Genomic DNA, 16,244 nt, shown 5'->3' with positions numbered 1-16,244 from the left:
TAGCTAGGTGACAGGGAATCTTTTTAGAATATCGTTTATATTCACGACCTATCCCGCCTATATATTCGCCTGATCGACAAAGCTACTTTTAGAGGATCCAAAGCTTTATGGTACTCCGAGGGCTATTACCTTATAGAGGCCGGTGAATACTTCTAGGGGGATTTTTGGCACAGGATCACGAGCGAGGCGCTTAAGCTTGGACTCCTAGCTTCGGAAGAGATGGTGGTACTCTATATAGAGAAAAGTGCAATCATAGCACCTGCCGGCCGTCCTGTGGCAAATTATACGGTTAAAGCCAAAGCGTTGCGGGCTAGAAAGCTACTCGGCTAGACACCTATGCAATCTATGCTCATTGTAAAAGAGGAGGCACATACACATGAGTTATCTCGAGAGGTATCCTTGAATTGATTTATCACCAAAGACGCAAGCGAGCTAGGTTTTCTTCTTTAATGTAATAATATTCGACAATATCGGGTACAGCGGGAGAGTAGTCTTGCGGACCGGCGAAGCCAGGCGGAAAAGCTAAGATCAACGCTTTAAAATGGCCAATCAAAAGTCAGAATGAGCCAGTCATTGAAGGGAAACGTAGACTAAAGTGCGACACGAAGCCCTAGAACTCTGAGAGCTAAGATAGATGGAGAAGTTGACGAGCAAGCAGACAACGTAGACAGGATAGACTCGAGCAAATCAGAACACATCTTGGCGTCGAAATGGACATATTAGCGGCGAAAATGGGCAAGGGTTTTGCAGTACGAACGCAAGCCAAACTTTGCGGGCAGCTCGCGCAGGGTAGTAATCCGTCCGAATCAGAGGTCATGCATATCGAGTTTCTGCAGGAGATGCAGTCCTTGACAGGATCGAAGCCGGGATAGCTGCACATATATCGAAATTGTATGACAATATCATCGAATTCTATACCAGAACCGACACAATACCATCCGGTTATTCAATACAAAGCTTCGTGTACTAAGCCCCATTTTCTTCGTCGCAGCTTCCCAGTAAGAGGGCACCTTGGGAGTTGACTTGCAAATAGATGGCTCCATCGGCTGAAGCAAAGTGAGATCCGGCGCAAGAAAGATACACTCGACCTTTCGGCAAGGCAGGAGACCACGTTGTTTACGTGATTCCTGACCATATTGTATTTGTTGTGCTGTTTAGACGGCGGCTTGAGGTCGGAAGGGGCACTTGTATAGCCATCAGTGTCGAATGCTGCTGGTATCTTTAGCTTGCCGGTCGAGATTCGCTATGATGTCTTCAAGGAGTGCTCGCTTATATCCCGTTCTCGTCAATAACTCTCTGTCCAGTCCAGGCTCGCAGGCGGTCAGGGTTATGTTTAGTCCTACCATTTTCGTACCACATAGACTTGTTTATTTTTTCTCCAAGCAATCGGTCAAAAAGTCCGAGGCCAAGCTATATTGAATCAAGGCTTGATTTAACCCTTCACACATGTCACCAAAAACAAAATATCATGTAAAACCAAAGCTCCGAGACAAACAGCATGTGCAATGAGATTTAACAAAGGGCTCGCAAAGGAATGCTGGATATTTTAACTTTGGTGAATGCGAGAGGCTGCTCTGCACAGCGGTCCGATATGGTATAGTGCCAGCGCTCTTCCGATATGATGCTCAAGCGAGATATATGCGACACTTGGGATGGGTGATTTCGAGATCAGCAAAACAGCAATAATAATATTAGTACAGCCAAATAGCAGCCCATATTGACGAATGTTGGCCTGTACTTGTGGTTGAGGCGCTGGAAGGGTGGCAGATGGAAAGAAGAGGAAACCGATTGTTGCGGGTGTCTCGATCAGCAGATGGAGCAGAAGACCGAGCGATTGGGCCCAAATAGCGTCGACGATTGACCTCATATTGTTATCGTGCAATTAAAGGGAGCTGGGAAAAGGAAACGGAATATTTATATGGTTGAGGGATCTATGGTATATGAGCCATTTAACGTGGGTGGAACAGGGGAGGATCAAATATCATAGCGTATCCATTTTCAAGTCTTCCACAGAGCATAATTTTTTGGGGTATACTTTTCTAAGAATACAGCCCCCGTGGAAAGGGTTAACTATTGCGAACGGGGTCGGCAGTATTAGACAAAAAGGTTAAACAGTGGCAGTTTAACGCAGTATGGCCAGGCAGGCCTAGAAAACCTAATCATGAACAACAAATATGTCCAACCTATTCTATTAGACTAGGGAAATAGGCAGTATTCACAACGCGAGGTACATAATCAATGGTCACAAGAAAAGATCAAGGATATTCGGAAAAATGGAGGGGGCATATCAGAGTGTTAGGAAACTCGTTGCTTTTTCCATGCTGATGCGATTGTTGCCGATCGGCATTCAGTTGATTGATAGCTAAATCGGGAGTTCATGAACACATATACGTTGACAATAAATTGATAATTTATGAAAGTGGCTGGTCAGTTATTGAGCTCATTAAATTTATTTGTATGCAAAACTGGCTTTTCCTCGGATAGCTACGAGAAATTTGTCGTATGAGGCAGAAAAGGGAATACGATGGTACGCTTTTCTTCACATGCGGACACAAATTCGAGATTTTTATATCTAAGACTATCTATTAGATATAAGTGATATTTGACCTTTTTTTGTGCGGGGCTTCATATGGTAATCAAAGTGCTTAGACTACTAACGCGTAATCTCCTCTGTGGTATAGCCTTGGGGCGATTTCAGGAGTTCATAGCCGTCTAAAAGGGCATCGGGAAACCGTGACCATAAGGAAGCGTTCGACTTTCGGAATGTAAAATAGAGGAAATTCCCGCCGATTACAGCGATACATTCGACAGCTGAGACCGATTTGAATACACCGCCGTCCACGATATTCGCTATTCGATGTGGCGTGCTGTAAGAAAAGATTTAAGAGAACCTTTCGTGGGAAAGGCCTCTTGCTAATTCATCACAAGGAAAGCTGCTTCTCTAGATCGGCCAGATCGCAGGGCCGACCACGCCTTTCCCCCTCTATAAGCTACTTCAAGCAAGTCTGCCTCCCTAGATTTTGAACATCGTCGTCAAGCTAGCTCTTTCTGTTAATCATTCAGATCGTCTGAGTTCAGCAGAGATGCCTTCATTACGCGATAGATTGCGTTCCGTTGATCACGTATTATAGGAGCCACTTCCTGTAACAGCTTCACTAATCATCGAAGCAATATCTCGGTCGTCCTAGGTCCTGAAATAGTCCGAACATCATTGTCCAAGGCTGCCAACACCCTTACCGGAGCCTTGCACCTATAGGGCAGATTTAAAGCCCCTGTACAGCGGCGATGGTCCAGAAGCGAAGTGCGAAAGCACCTAAAGGCGCCGAGGTTCGACGATCGACAAACCGATTGATATGTGAGGTTGCGGATCAAGGGCAAAAACGCCCTATATCAACTGCAATGAGAAAACAGAGCCGAAACGAGGCCGGGGGGACGAAGGCACTCGAGTCACCGTGAGCCACATCACGGTTTCTGTAAAAGCATGATTACCAGGCGCCAGTACCTGCCTCCTGTTAATCCCTACCGCCCGGCGCTCTTCACCGTGAGCCACATCGCGGTTTCTGTAAATTATGATTACCAGGCGCCAGAGTCTGCCTCCTGGCTCTTCTTGCCGTGGGCCACATTACGGTTTCCGCAAAGGTGTGATAACATGAAGCGCGATTTTGATAGAGGGGCGGGGGAAAGTCTTACAATGTCTATACCCATGGCGAGTCCGGTGTTGAGGACAGGAGGACTGGAAGCGTAGAAAATGGATAAATGCGTCGACTAGGCAGTAAAGAGGTGTATTTTATACCCTCCACGAATACGATCAATTCAGGTTTCGCTGCGAAATGACCCGCCCTTTCAGGACCAGGCACATTCTTAAGTACGCCCTCCACCAACGAACTGGATGCAGTCACGTCAGTGGTATACATATGCAGGTAATTCCTGCCTCGTCGCTAATGTGTGTTGCACCTGGAGATTGACATTTTGTATGAATGAATCCTGCTGTACTAGAACGATTTTATCGGCCCTCAGTCCTTGATAAGTCTGAGAATCCTGCAGATAAGAGAAATTTGAATATAAGAAAATAGAGGAATTAAATACACTCGTGTTGCACTCAATATTCAAGGACGGAGGGCATTTCGTGGACCGGCCGTAACGAAGAACTCCACCGGTGCCTGGAAATTTGCACAAATTTGTTTTCCAGTACTTTTCAGCTTATAATCTTTATCAGCAATTTTAAAATCAACACCTCTCAAAACGCTAATCAAAGTGATCATTGACAGCTGCCAGGCGAACCTTTTACCAAAGCAATAGCGCTTTCCGTTGCCGAACCCCTTCTTCGCCCCAGCTGGCAGTCGGCTGTAGGCTTCATCCAGCATTCGCTCAGGCCGGAAGACTTCTGGATCTTGGAAGACCTCGGGATCACGATTTACGGCTGACAAAATCACCATAATCGGCTGATTGCTCGGTATCTGGTATTTGCCGCCTGCAAGCGAAATGATCCCGGGAAGTCCAGAGGGGACAGGTTCGACGAGAAAGCCTGGCGCGGCAGCGGATAGACGTAATGTCTCCCTTAAGGTAGCTTCAAGGTACGGTAATCTTCCTAGGTCTTGCGGTGTGATGGGAGAATGAGGCCCAAGAACGTGATCGATCTCTTGCCGGGCTTTGGTCATTTCTTCAGGGTGTGTGAGCAAGTAGTAGAGCGCAAACGACATAAGACCGGTAGTTGAGCTTGCGGTAACCATGATAGTTATTATCTCATCTATAACTCTCTCCCGGTCCATAACTTGTCCGGTCTTGGGATCTTTGGCAGTTAAGAGAGCGTGAAGCATGTCGTCTTTGGGCGGTCGTTCGGCCTCTTTATCGGCGATAAAGTCGGCTGCGATCGTACGAAAGTCCTTTATATAGGCATAGAATAAGCGATCGTAGTAAAGCCACCTAAGCAGCTTTGGTTTTCCGGGGCGCTTGATTGTCTCCCAGGTGGCACGATCCATCAATCGTACAACATCTGGCCCTTGGCCGGCCAGGATATCATGGCGTTGGTTGAAGAAATATGACATAACAGATTGCACGTTTAACCTTTTCAAGTCTTCAGTCACGTTGACACGCTGACTTTCCATTGATGTCCATTTTGCGACGAGTTCTGCTGCCATATTTTGCAGTTCTCTGACTCTCACGTCATCTGTCGACGGAGCGACAAAAGGTGCCATGATTCGGTGTGCTATTCCCCAACTAGGCTCATCATCGTAGGCCGTGAAGAGGGCGTCGTGAACGGACTTTCGCATTTCCTGCACCACGGGTGCTTTGATATATTTGCGAAACCGTTTCTCATCGCACACTTCCTCGGCAAGCGAGGCACTCGCGATGACAACAATATTCTTACCCAGGACTTCAATCTTATAAATCGGTCCTGATTGATAGTCAGTAATTGCCAGAGCTAAGAAGGCCAGTAGCTCACCATATCTATCAGCGAGTCTCTTCAGCGAACCCCATGGGTCATTCGGGTCTACGTCGAAGATATTACCCAATAGAGGAAGTCTGGGAGGCTGTGGAATGGAAGAGGACATAACTACCTTTGAAACACTTAAATAGTTTGTCCTAAACTGAGTAATCTATATTGGTGGACTGTAGACCCCTTTATAGAAGAAGCCGGCCTACAGATGCAAACTCGACAAAGTGAGGGGGCACTGATATTTCTGAATATTTAGAGCTATATCAGTCATCCAATATCCCTATCTGGCAGATGATCTGTGGCCAGTCTCGCCACGTCAGCGGTGACACCAATAATAGCGAACTTTGAAGCTATATTCTGGTCATCTGATTGGCCATAGCTGGCAAGTGATCAGTGCGTACACTTGCCAACTCATCAGGCAGAAAAGCCAATCAGAGGAAGCAAACGTATGATATTCTCAGATATCGGGCACAAATACTCAGAAGAATCCGCCCAAAAGATATACTAAAAATTAAGATATTGTGAATGATACGAATGCCTGACAAAGACATCGGCATCGTTGCAAGCCCTAGAAACCACCGAGTGCAGCGTGGTGACCCAGCAAGCCAAGAAGATCAACGCGACTTACACAACTATAGTAGATGTCGATAACGAATTGCCCCCAAAAGCCACGCACTTTCTTTTCCAGCGCCCCACGCCGGTTGCGCTAGCTGAACGTGGCAAGAGAAAGTCCCCTGCGTGGACATATACGGGGTATGGTTGGCTGTAGGTAGAAGTTGAAATGTAAGGGGTAACGATAGTGTGCAATAGCTCTGTTGATGTGATGGTGAAAAGACGAGCGGCTTCCAAAAGAAAACAAACGTAGAACCCGCCCCGCATAATCTAGGATGCGTTCCATAGTTTAGGTTCATATCACCTATTAGCACATAGATCACACATTTCGAGACTGGACTAGGCGTCTTTTGGGTCTGGTACTAATAACGTATATACAGTTCGCACAGTATAGTTATTATAAAGTTCAATTACGTCTTTTTTACGGACCCTCGTGGAGCGAGGGTCCACCACCTCAGCGATATTACCCACGTCAACGGCTTTTTTTCGGTATATTAATTATCTTCAAAATTGCACTGCTTTAGTTGATTAAATCGCATTAAAATCGGGGGTTTGAGTATATGAAGATGCGATATCGTTGAGGTGGGTAATATCGTTGAGGTGGCTGACCCTCGCGGAGCGAGGGACCGTAAAATATGTAATATTTGTAGGATCATGTTAATGGCACGACAAGAACGTTCATGACACGACAAACTAAACCCCTTTTGGGTTAGCTCCCACCCACTAACAAAAAGGTACCTTCGACTTCTGCATGAACACAGCTGAGGCCTCAGGTATACATCCATATCTCTCTATGCAAGCCTAAATATTAGTTCTACCTTAAGTATGTGACTACTTAACTATCAGTAATTACAAAGTTTCTGCTACTTTTATAAATGGTGTTCTGTTGTAACGCGGCATTAATGGCTTAGCAGTGTTTTTGTAGGGGTCGAGGGTACATTTTGGCGGCGGGCGGGAGCTAACCGAAAGTGGCTTAGTATGTCGTGTCATGAATGCTCTTGTCGTGCCATTAATATCATCCTATTTGTAAGGGGCCGGTTAGATTCCCAAAGAGTAGATTTCGAAGAGCTTCATGCTGACTAAGCATAATGTAGTTAGAGCCACCAATCAATGTTTTGGGGCGTAGTAGCACCGAGGCTGAGTTTCATGCAGGCCACCCCCAGAGCGACCCGATCTGTTACCCTACCTATATTCCAAAATCAAAATGCTTCATAACATCCGTGCTCGATCGCACCAAACTTTGCCCCGTACTGTATACTCCACCAAGTTTCCACAACCGCCTCAGAGGGACACCAACAACAAATTAATTAGTGCCCCCTAGGCCTCACAGATCTCTCAGAAACCCCCGAATTCAATTACGTACTCAGTGATATGATATACCTGACATGAGGTTATCCACAAATGCCGGTGCCTCAGGCTACCTGGACCCTAGTAAGCCGCCAAGCTTTCGGTGGAGGTTCACTGGGGCTTCGCTGCCGGTACGTGTACGAACTCCTGCAAGGAAAACCCTTATGGAGGTTACACAAGCCTCGTGTTTTCCCCCGCTCCCATTCCCCTACCAGGGATACATCTCCTTCCTGTTTTGAGCGATATCACTGTACATAAATTGATCCATGTTGAAGAGGTTTTACATCCCTCAAGAAACAGTCTTTGACCTTTCTGAACAATTGACTTAGTTCCTTTTTCCTACCTGATTGACAGGCCTCTATCCTGACTTATAGAGTATATCCTTACAACTACACACGAACTTATCAACGATTCTAAGTGCGCACTTATAGTCACTCTCTATACGCGGCAGGACTGCCCGTCTAATTTCAGAGTTATCGAAGTCGCTAAGTTTTACCTTACCATATTACTTATATAGGCTAGCGAGGGGTCTTTTCTCGTTATGATTGCCTTTGTCTAAAAACCGAGAGGGAAACGGCGGATAAATAGGAGTAAAGTGGAAGGGAAGTGGAAAAGGGTGAGGGTAACTGGTAACCGCCTAAGAGGCGAGGACATGGTCTCTGCTCCCACATCGCTAAATCTTTCCCTTAATCAAAACGTACAAAAGCACTTTCTGGGGCAGGGATTTAACCCTCTGGGTGAAGAATATTCAGGTGGGTGAACTGCCGCCTGAAGCCGCCCGAAGCCGCCTAAAGGCCGACAACGTAAAGTGAAAATGAAAAGAGCTGCCGATTCTGTGACAAGGCTGAAATCGTGAAGAGAAAACCAAGAGATATGCGTGTACAATTCGGTCTTATCACATCTGGGAATCAAGTTATCAAGGATGCTGCCCTCCGAGATAGACTCAACAAAGATCAGGGAGGCCATGTTCTTTGTGTAGAAGTGGAAGCGGCAGGGCTGATGAACAACTTCCCATGCATCATCATCTGAGGGATCTGCGACTATGCGGACTCACACGAGAGCAATGATTGGCAGGAGCATGCTGCTGCTGTGGCGGCTGCGTTTGCAAAGGAGCTTCTGGAGTATGTACAGCCGAACGACATTGACTACGAGCGACTAGTGAAGGTATACTAGACAAAGGTTAGCCGGGCCCGAATTTTGTCTAGCTCTATAGCGGCCTTCTAATAAAACATTAGTTGTTGATTGTGTCTCTGGGACTGCTGGAGATATCGAATCCATAAGGTCTATATTAAGTAAAAACGAAGACCTTGAGATCGTCGACTGGCTCACCCCATTCGACTACGGTTCTTAACACAGCGACAATCTCCGGAGGTGCCAAGCAGGAACTGGCCAATGGTTTCTTGATTCTGCCGAGTATCATACTTGGCTAACCACAGAGAAGAAGGCGTTGTTTTGTTCAGGCATTCCCGGAGCTGGGAAGGCAATCCTCACATCCCTCGTGGTGGATGATCTTAATAAAACATTTTTCAATAATACAAGCATCGGTATTGCTTACATCTACTGCGATTTTCGGAAACAAGCAGAGCAGACAGCCGACGAATTGCTAGCCAGTCTTCAGAGACAGTTAGCTGGTAGTCAGCTATCTCTACTAGCTTGTGTGAAAGACCTCCATGATCGGCATAACTTTCAACGTACGCGGCCATTACTTGATGAACTTTCAAAAGTGCTCTACTCCGCGGCAGCTTTTTTCCACGAGTCTTTATCGTCGTCGACGTACTTGATAAATGCCAGGTAATTGATGGCTGTCGATCGAAGTTCTTACCAGAGATATTCTCCCTCTAGATGCGTAAGGCAAATATTTTTGCGACTTCACGACCTATCCCAGAGATAATAGAGAAGTTTGAAGGAAATTTAACACTGCACATCTATGCAAAAGAAGAAGATGTGCGGAGATATCTGGACAGTCAAATGTTCCGGCTTCCGAGATTTGTTTCTGAAAATCCAGAACTACAAGTGGAAATCAAGACTGGAATCATTAAGTCAGTTAACGGTATGTATGTTAAGACCTTTTTAAATAGACTGAGAAGTTGAAATTAACTGAGTGTAGGTTCCTGCTTACAAAACTCCACTATGATCTGTTAGTTGGGGAAAGATCGCCGAAGACGACGCGGGCCACTTTGAAAAGTCTACCGACGGGATCAGAGGCGTACAACTAGGTATACGACGATACGATGAAACGAATTGAAGCACAGATGAATAAACAAGTATCTCTCGCTAAAGAGGTTCTTTTATGAATCACTTATACTAGGAGGACTCATTCCACAACGGAGCTTCAACACGCCCTTGCCGTGGAAGTTGGAAAGGACGAACTCGACGAAGACAACCGCTGCAAATTAAATACATAACTAACTAGGTTAGTCTCAGTTTGCGCCGGATTAGTCACAGTTGACAAAAGGAGTGGCATTATCCGCTTAGTTCACTACACGACCCAAGAGGACTTTAAGCGGGCACGGAATAGGTGGTTTCCTAGCGCGGAAATTGGTATTACGACAATTTCTCGACAAAAAGGTTCACGTAGAAGCCTCTACCTAAGCCTTAAGAGCTAATTGATGGTACTTATCGGGTCTCAGCAAAAATATTCGGAGTCGAATGACAGGGCTTCACTTGTCGGTATACTTCGGCGTTGAGGCAGCAGTCAAGATGCTCTACAAAACAGTTGAAGTTGACGTGGAAAACATAGGAGGCCAGACGCTATGGTCGTACGCTGCGCAGAATGGTCATAAAGCTGTCATTAAGCTGCTGCTCGAGAAAGGCGCCCGAATCGAGGCGAAAGATAACAGTGGCCGGGCGCCATTATTGTACGCTTCGGAAAATGGCCACGCCGTCATTAAGCTACTGCTTGAATATGGGGCCGACACCTGCTCTGAAAATCCAGATGGCCGAACACCGTTATTGTTAGCAACGTTGCACAATTATCAATCTATCATAAAGTTATTGGTGGAGCGTAATGCTAGCGTCGTTTCCGTGGATAAATATGGCGACACACCTCTGAGATGGGCAAGGATTAACGAAAGCGAAGCGGCAGCTATACTGCTACTAGAGAAGGATACCGAGGAAGACTCCAGGCACAGCAGTCGCCTTGGAATGTTTCATTGGGCTGCAAATAATAGCCACGAGAAGGTCCTTAGGCAGCAACTCCGAAATAGGATAGACGTCAACTGCACAACGAACTTTAGATCTAAACGTCTAGCCTTGTTACAAGCTACTGCGCACGTAAATGAAACAGTCGTGAAACTACTGCTTAAGGCAGGAGCAAACGTGAATATGAGCGATACCGCCGGCGATACGCTATTATCACAAGCCGCTCTTAGTGGAAATTCAATGTAGTTCAACTTATTCTCAGTTATAGCGCCGACCCCAATTCCAAAGTTAGACTAGCCCCGGTGCTGCTGGTGTCAGCAGTACTGAAAGGGCATCAAACGGTGGCTAAGCTGCTTCTTGAAAATAGCGCAGACATTAATTCGGCAGATAGATCTGGGCGGACACTATTGAAAGGGGACCAAATGCTGGTCAAGCTGCTTCTCGAAAACGGTGCAGACGCTAATTCCGAGGATGGATTTGGCTGGACACCGTTAGTGTCAGCAGCGTTGAAAGGGCATCATACAGTGGTCAAGCTGCTTCTTGATAATGGCGCAAAAATTAATTCTGAGGACGGACTTGGTCGGATGCTATTGTTATATGCAGCAGTAAACGGATGCGAAGAAGTCAAGCTTTTCCTCAAGCGTAACGCTGAGGTTAACTCTAAGATAAAGTTGGCAAGCTCCATTATCCGGCCTCTTTTTTCCTTCATCCACCAAGATTGTATAACCTCTACTAGGTCATCGTAACTATTGCATTTATTGTATGGCGGTATCGTGAGGAACCATTAGCCTCTGATGCGGCCGAAGATCCCAATTAAATTCACCTCTAGAGAATCGCCCCAGAAAAGGGCTACAGGTGATGCATCCAACAAAGCTGAATATAGCTTGTCATAGCTAAGATAACGAAGTGAGAGAAGTTAAGGAATGGCCAACCTGTTTGTAGGACAGCAAGGTGATCCGATCCATATGACAACCTTCCTACCGCTCCGCCATCTCGGTCTAACACGACAGCGGGGTTAGATAACAGCAGTTCTGAAGTACCCCGTTCTAATGTTGCCATAGTACCATCATCCATCCTCGTTCAGCACGATAGCGCGACGTAGGTGGCATTTGCAGCTGCATGGGGTGGTACGTAGTAGAATTAGCCCGATGAGTAGCTTGGTTTCCTTGCAAGCGGTTAGGTGTCTCATTCGTACATGGCGATATACGAATTCGAGATCACGCTGCTATCAGAGAAATTCGTCTCCGCGCCTCATGATAAGAGAAACTAAAATCGCGGGAATGATTGAGATCCTTAAACTCTATTATCCCAGAGCCCCATGGTCTACGAGCATCACGCAAAAAATCTTATAAAGAGAACCCATGTTAATCCCTAGCATCAAGATCAATAATACATATCAACCAAACCCGTCTACAACTCCGACGTGACATTCGAGAATTCCCCACTCTCCAGCTTTGTCTTCCAGAAAATAGGGTTCATATCATCGAAGCCGTGGTGCACCCAGCCCTCCTCCTTGACGTGGTACAAGTTGATGAAACCACCAGAGTATGCGTCACGGTGCATGGCAGCAAGAATGGCACGGCGGCCCAGGGCCAGCGCCTCCTGCTCGGTCAAGTCGTACCGGTAGTTGGCGTCCAGCACACCGTACGCGAATGTCTGACCGGAACCGACACAGAAGAGGTTGCCGGGGAGGCGGGTGCCGTCTGAGTCGATGTAGTACAAGGCGGGGCCTTCTTGGGGAGTTACCTGTAAAGACCAATTTTAGCTTAATTCATACTTGACGGCAGGAAAATGTTCCTGAGGTACGTACACCAGCAAGCATAGTTCCCATGCTGAGACCGTAGCCCTTGTATGAGTAGGTCAGGTTGGCGAGGATCTTGGAGGCTGCTGCAACCGTAATTCGGCGCTTGTGTCGGATCTCTGAGTAATCATATCAATCAGCAAATCGTTCCGAACCTCACAGTAACATAATGGGACCTTGAACTCACCATGCAGAGTGCACTGCTGACTCAAATACCGCAACCAATATTGACAATCCTACCAATCCATCCGTCAGCACAGACTACCCCATCAAACCCAGGTTATAGTCTCTCCTCATTCGACAAAACTCACCGCTGCACCACCAGCCATCGTTCCCAAAAGACCCGGAGTAGGCTCACTCGTGGGCTTATCCTCGCCACGGCTCAACCGCGACACGGGAATGACCTTCTTCACCGTCTGACTAGCAATCCAGTTTCCGGCCGTTGCTCGGGAATCGGTACACACAATCTATTTCTCCAAAAAGCTTCATTAGTATCTAATGGCGTAATGCATGCGGTTCTCTCAAGGGGAGCGTACGATACCGCCCTGGAATCGGAAGGCCAGGGTTGTTGTTCCGTGAGCGAGCTTGATCGGGCAGCTGGGGTTGGAGTGGTCATCGGTCATGGCACGGAGGAAAGCGGAGGGCTAGAAAAATGGAGTAAAATGGTTAGAAAGGGTTGTTTCTTTGATTCTCGATAGACTCGTTCAGCAGGGAGCTCTGGTCGCCATAGCTGTGACGACGGGCTTCGTGGTCCACCAGATGACTGGCCAGAAACCCCGAGCTCATGGCAACCAGCTTCGAGTCCATGAATGACTTTGTTGGTGTTGGAATAACTCACATTGGCGACGGGAGGAAGGGCGAACTTCAGGGAGAGCGGAGGGAGGCTCTCCGTGAGTTCCTGTTGGTCTTGCTCGGTGTAGACATTCTGATAGGAGGGGCGCGAGTATTGCGCGACGATCTTGTCCATGATGTGCTAATTAGAGTGAGGGAAATGGAGCTAAAAGTAAGATGATCGGGGTTGAGGGGAGGGTTGAAAGGACAAGATGAAGCACCGGTTTGATGATGGAAGAAGCTCCGCTGGAGCTTGGGAGTTCCGCGTCACTTCTGGCGCCTGTGGTCACGTGGTCTCGGATTATGAACACCAAGTACGATGGTCGGTGTCAATGATAATGTTAGCGTGGTACTTCCACCCCTACTTCATGACTAATATTCTGCCACCCTTTTATTACGACTTCACGTAATTAAACCACTATAATACAATATATTACCGCCTAGTAAGGTGTATGGCCCCCCCTGCGCGTCGATAACAGCCTGGCAGCGCTTCTGCATCAGATCAATCTGCTGGTCTAAAAAGCTTGTAGGAATCGCATCCCAAGCAGCTCGCACAGCCTCGCGTAGCTGATCATAAGATAGCTTACGATCATAGTCTTTCAAATATCGATCACCGATCCAATCTTTTATCCAATCCCAAACCTTCTCAATTGGATTAAGATCTGGCGAATACGGTGGCCAGTCGATAGGGTATATCCCACGATCGTGAAGCTCCTCAATAGTTAAGAGATTTCGATGAGATGGTGCGCCGTCTTGCATTACAATTAGATGTTGATCTAAATGATTGCGAGCCAGCGAAACCATACCGTCGATAAGAGGCACAATTCGCTCTGTATATCGAGCAGCAGTAATAGTGCCCCATTCCTTCTCCCAAAATAGACAAGGGCCTTTCTTATTATTATAGAATGAGCCCCAAAACATCCAGCCAGGTGCACGAGAAATTCGCTCTCGTACACAAGTATCATCAAATTCCTCACCAGCCCGACGCGTAACATAGATCCGTCGATGATAGACCGATGTAACCCAGGTCTCATCAGTCCATAATATCTTTTCCCACTGCTCACGCGTCCAATTAACGTGCTCTAGCGCCCAGATTAGACGCAGTGCTCGTGTACGGTCGGACAACGGAGGCTTTCGAAGGGCCTTACATCGATGATATCCACGTCTAGCTAAGGCCCTTCGTAAGGTGACAGAACTAATAGGGAGTTGTAGTTCTTCTATAACCCTAGAGTACGGCATCCGTCGTGTCTCTTTCGAAGATGAGATAAACTCGATTATCTCATCAAGCTGTTCTTCTGATAGCTTTCGACCTCGGCCAGGGGCCTTACGTGGTGTAGGCCTCTCATCAGTGCAAGCCTTTTGGACCTGACGCTGGGTAATGCCCAGTTTTGATGCAATTTGGCTATAGGTAAGCCCCTGAGCGCGCAGTGTACGCGCTGCGATGCGCTGATCACGACTAGCTTTATGGCTAGGGGTATGAGGGGCCTGGGGGGCCTGGGGGGTATGATCGGATCTTTCGTGATTAGTCTCCATGGTAGGTAGGTAGGTAGGTAGGTAGGAAGGTAGGTGGCTAGGTGGCTAGGTGGAAGGGTTTGAAACATATGGTATTGCCCTAATCCCTATTCGGAAGGCGGTTGGAGAGGGTATTAGTCATGAAGAAGGGGTGAAAGTACCACGCTAACATTATCATTGACACCGACCATCGTACAATTAAAGTTGGAGTCGAACAATAAACTTGGCAGGGTGTTCTGCTACCTAACACATTTCCATGTTTCAACGGTACAAGTTCCGATCAATTTTCCCCGGTCGTCGCTTGAATTCCAGCAAGACCAACTGAATAGCCCACCTTCAGTCCTCCAAAATTAAGAGGATTACGCAGGAACTGAAACATTGCTATAGTATATCAATATACCCAGAATACAAAAGAAATCATTTCTGCCCCTTAGCTGGTGAGGCTCTAAGCAACAGGCTCCTCAAGTTGCTTGGAGGATGATGGAACCGCATTGCCGACTGCGACACCGCTGGGGCCAGTGGCCACACTCTCCACGTCCTGCTCAGGTTCGTTCACTCTGCCGTCGTTGACATGGGTCGGGGCATCCACAGCTGAGCTCGAGATGGGATCCAAGGTTGGCTCCCAAGCACGGAGATCGGCTTCAGCGTCCTCAAGAACCTGGCGGGCGTCGAATTCATGGTCATATGCCTGGCGCGTATCGCCGGGCACGACAGGGCTGTCGTCGATGTAATTGAGCAGGCGACGGGCGTGTCGAGCAAGAATGATCTGCTTCTCCGCACGCTCGATGATCGCGGCAGTGTGGATATCAAAGGCCTCCTTGAGCTTTGTCCGGGTCTACCAAAAAAACACATATTAGCGAAAGTCGCCTGTCCCAATTCAACCAATCTCAACGTACAGTGTTGGATAGCTGCGCTTCGGCAACCAAATTCTGCGCCTCGGCACGAACAAGCTCATGCTCCAGGGTGGTCAGACGCGTGCTTGTAGGATCCTTGTACTTGAGCTTCGCAATCTCATCGGTCACCTTCTGGCGCTGGTCACGCGACGGCTGCACAGAAGCCTCCATGTTCCGAATATGCTTCAGGACACCACGATAGTCCTCCAAATTCTGCGCAAAGATGTCTTCCTGCTCTCCAATCTCGGACAGCATCACGCCCAGCTTATCGGAGATATCAGAGACGGCATCGTCCTCGGTCGACTCGCCCCAATCCGAGAGGGCGGCAGCGATGGCAGCGCGCTCTCGACCGGCGGTCTCATGTGCGCCGATGGCCGAGTTCTCGCTCTTGATGAGTCGGCTCAGTTTGCGGCTTAGCTCGGGCTGCTGCATGCCTCGGAAGGTAGACATGGTGAAGCGGTGGCGGCCGCCGCTAGGCTCTTTGCGAGAGCGGATAGACATGTTGCGGTTCCTATAGATATACGTCAGCAAGCCAAGAGAATGGAGAGTGGATGACTCGATCAGTTTGCGCACATCGTGAATTGTAGATTATTATAGTGAGGGTACGGAATGGTCTGATATGTTCTGCAGTGTGTGTGGAATATACCTGTGCAAGATGTATCGGCCAGAA

The 16,244-nt window shown here is 47.5% G+C and overlaps 6 protein-coding genes across 6 annotated transcripts; 3 read left to right on the top strand and 3 right to left on the bottom strand.

Annotated features, from left to right (window-relative positions):
• Positions 1-4,106: 4,106 nt before the first annotated feature.
• N7473_011395 (NADPH cytochrome P450) lies at positions 4,107-5,552 on the bottom strand (the record flags this gene model as incomplete). Its single annotated transcript, XM_057157334.1, has 1 exon — positions 4,107-5,552. The coding sequence occupies one exon, from the start codon at positions 5,550-5,552 to the stop codon at positions 4,107-4,109; it is 1,446 nt and encodes a 481-aa protein (XP_057003184.1).
• A 2,717-nt stretch (positions 5,553-8,269) lies between these two features.
• N7473_011394 (uncharacterized protein) lies at positions 8,270-9,191 on the top strand (the record flags this gene model as incomplete). The annotated part of the gene is made up of 4 exons (XM_057157333.1): positions 8,270-8,369; positions 8,427-8,560; positions 8,701-8,809; positions 8,833-9,191. The coding sequence occupies 4 exons, from the start codon at positions 8,270-8,272 to the stop codon at positions 9,189-9,191; spliced, it is 702 nt and encodes a 233-aa protein (XP_057003183.1).
• Positions 9,192-9,238: 47 nt separating this feature from the next.
• N7473_011393 (uncharacterized protein) lies at positions 9,239-9,641 on the top strand (the record flags this gene model as incomplete). The annotated part of the gene is made up of 2 exons (XM_057157332.1): positions 9,239-9,435; positions 9,539-9,641. The coding sequence occupies 2 exons, from the start codon at positions 9,239-9,241 to the stop codon at positions 9,639-9,641; spliced, it is 300 nt and encodes a 99-aa protein (XP_057003182.1).
• Positions 9,642-10,045: 404 nt separating this feature from the next.
• On the top strand, positions 10,046-11,283 carry N7473_011392 (ankyrin repeat domain-containing protein; the record flags this gene model as incomplete). Its single annotated transcript, XM_057157331.1, has 2 exons — positions 10,046-10,779; positions 10,806-11,283. 2 exons carry the CDS (start codon positions 10,046-10,048, stop codon positions 11,281-11,283), a joined length of 1,212 nt encoding a protein of 403 aa, XP_057003181.1.
• A 570-nt stretch (positions 11,284-11,853) lies between these two features.
• On the bottom strand, positions 11,854-13,399 carry pre2 (proteasome core particle subunit beta 5). Its single transcript, XM_057157330.1, has 6 exons — positions 13,177-13,399; positions 12,875-12,982; positions 12,650-12,805; positions 12,526-12,574; positions 12,348-12,457; positions 11,854-12,283 (listed from the first exon to the last, which is right to left on the bottom strand). The coding sequence occupies exons 1-6, from the start codon at positions 13,303-13,305 to the stop codon at positions 11,948-11,950; spliced, it is 888 nt and encodes a 295-aa protein (XP_057003180.1). The 5' UTR covers positions 13,306-13,399; the 3' UTR covers positions 11,854-11,947.
• Positions 13,400-14,954: 1,555 nt separating this feature from the next.
• On the bottom strand, positions 14,955-16,223 carry N7473_011390 (Eisosome component PIL1/LSP1 family protein). The gene is made up of 3 exons (XM_057157329.1): positions 16,148-16,223; positions 15,578-16,085; positions 14,955-15,516 (listed from the first exon to the last, which is right to left on the bottom strand). Coding segments are annotated over exons 1-3 (900 nt in total). The 5' UTR covers positions 16,150-16,223; the 3' UTR covers positions 14,955-15,126.
• Between the last annotated feature and the right edge of the window lie 21 nt (positions 16,224-16,244).

Source organism: Penicillium subrubescens, assembly GCF_028828155.1.
Source record: "Penicillium subrubescens strain IBT 31985 chromosome Unknown utg000010l_segment0_segment0, whole genome shotgun sequence".
NCBI lineage: Eukaryota > Fungi > Ascomycota > Eurotiomycetes > Eurotiales > Aspergillaceae > Penicillium > Penicillium subrubescens.
This window is presented reverse-complemented; position numbering and strand designations above follow the sequence as displayed.

Coding starts and splice junctions, on each gene's coding strand:
- pre2 (XM_057157330.1), bottom strand. CDS start 13,305: ATGGACAAGATCGTCGCGCAATACTCGCGCCCCTCCTATCAGAATGTC. Junction 12,575..12,649: donor CGATGGCTGGTGGTGCAGCG/GTGAGTTTTGTC, acceptor ATGGATTGGTAG/GATTGTCAATATTGGTTGCG. Junction 12,458..12,525: donor TCAGCAGTGCACTCTGCATG/GTGAGTTCAAGG, acceptor ATGATTACTCAG/AGATCCGACACAAGCGCCGA.
- N7473_011390 (XM_057157329.1), bottom strand. Junction 15,517..15,577: donor AAGCGCAGCTATCCAACACT/GTACGTTGAGAT, acceptor TTTTTTTGGTAG/ACCCGGACAAAGCTCAAGGA.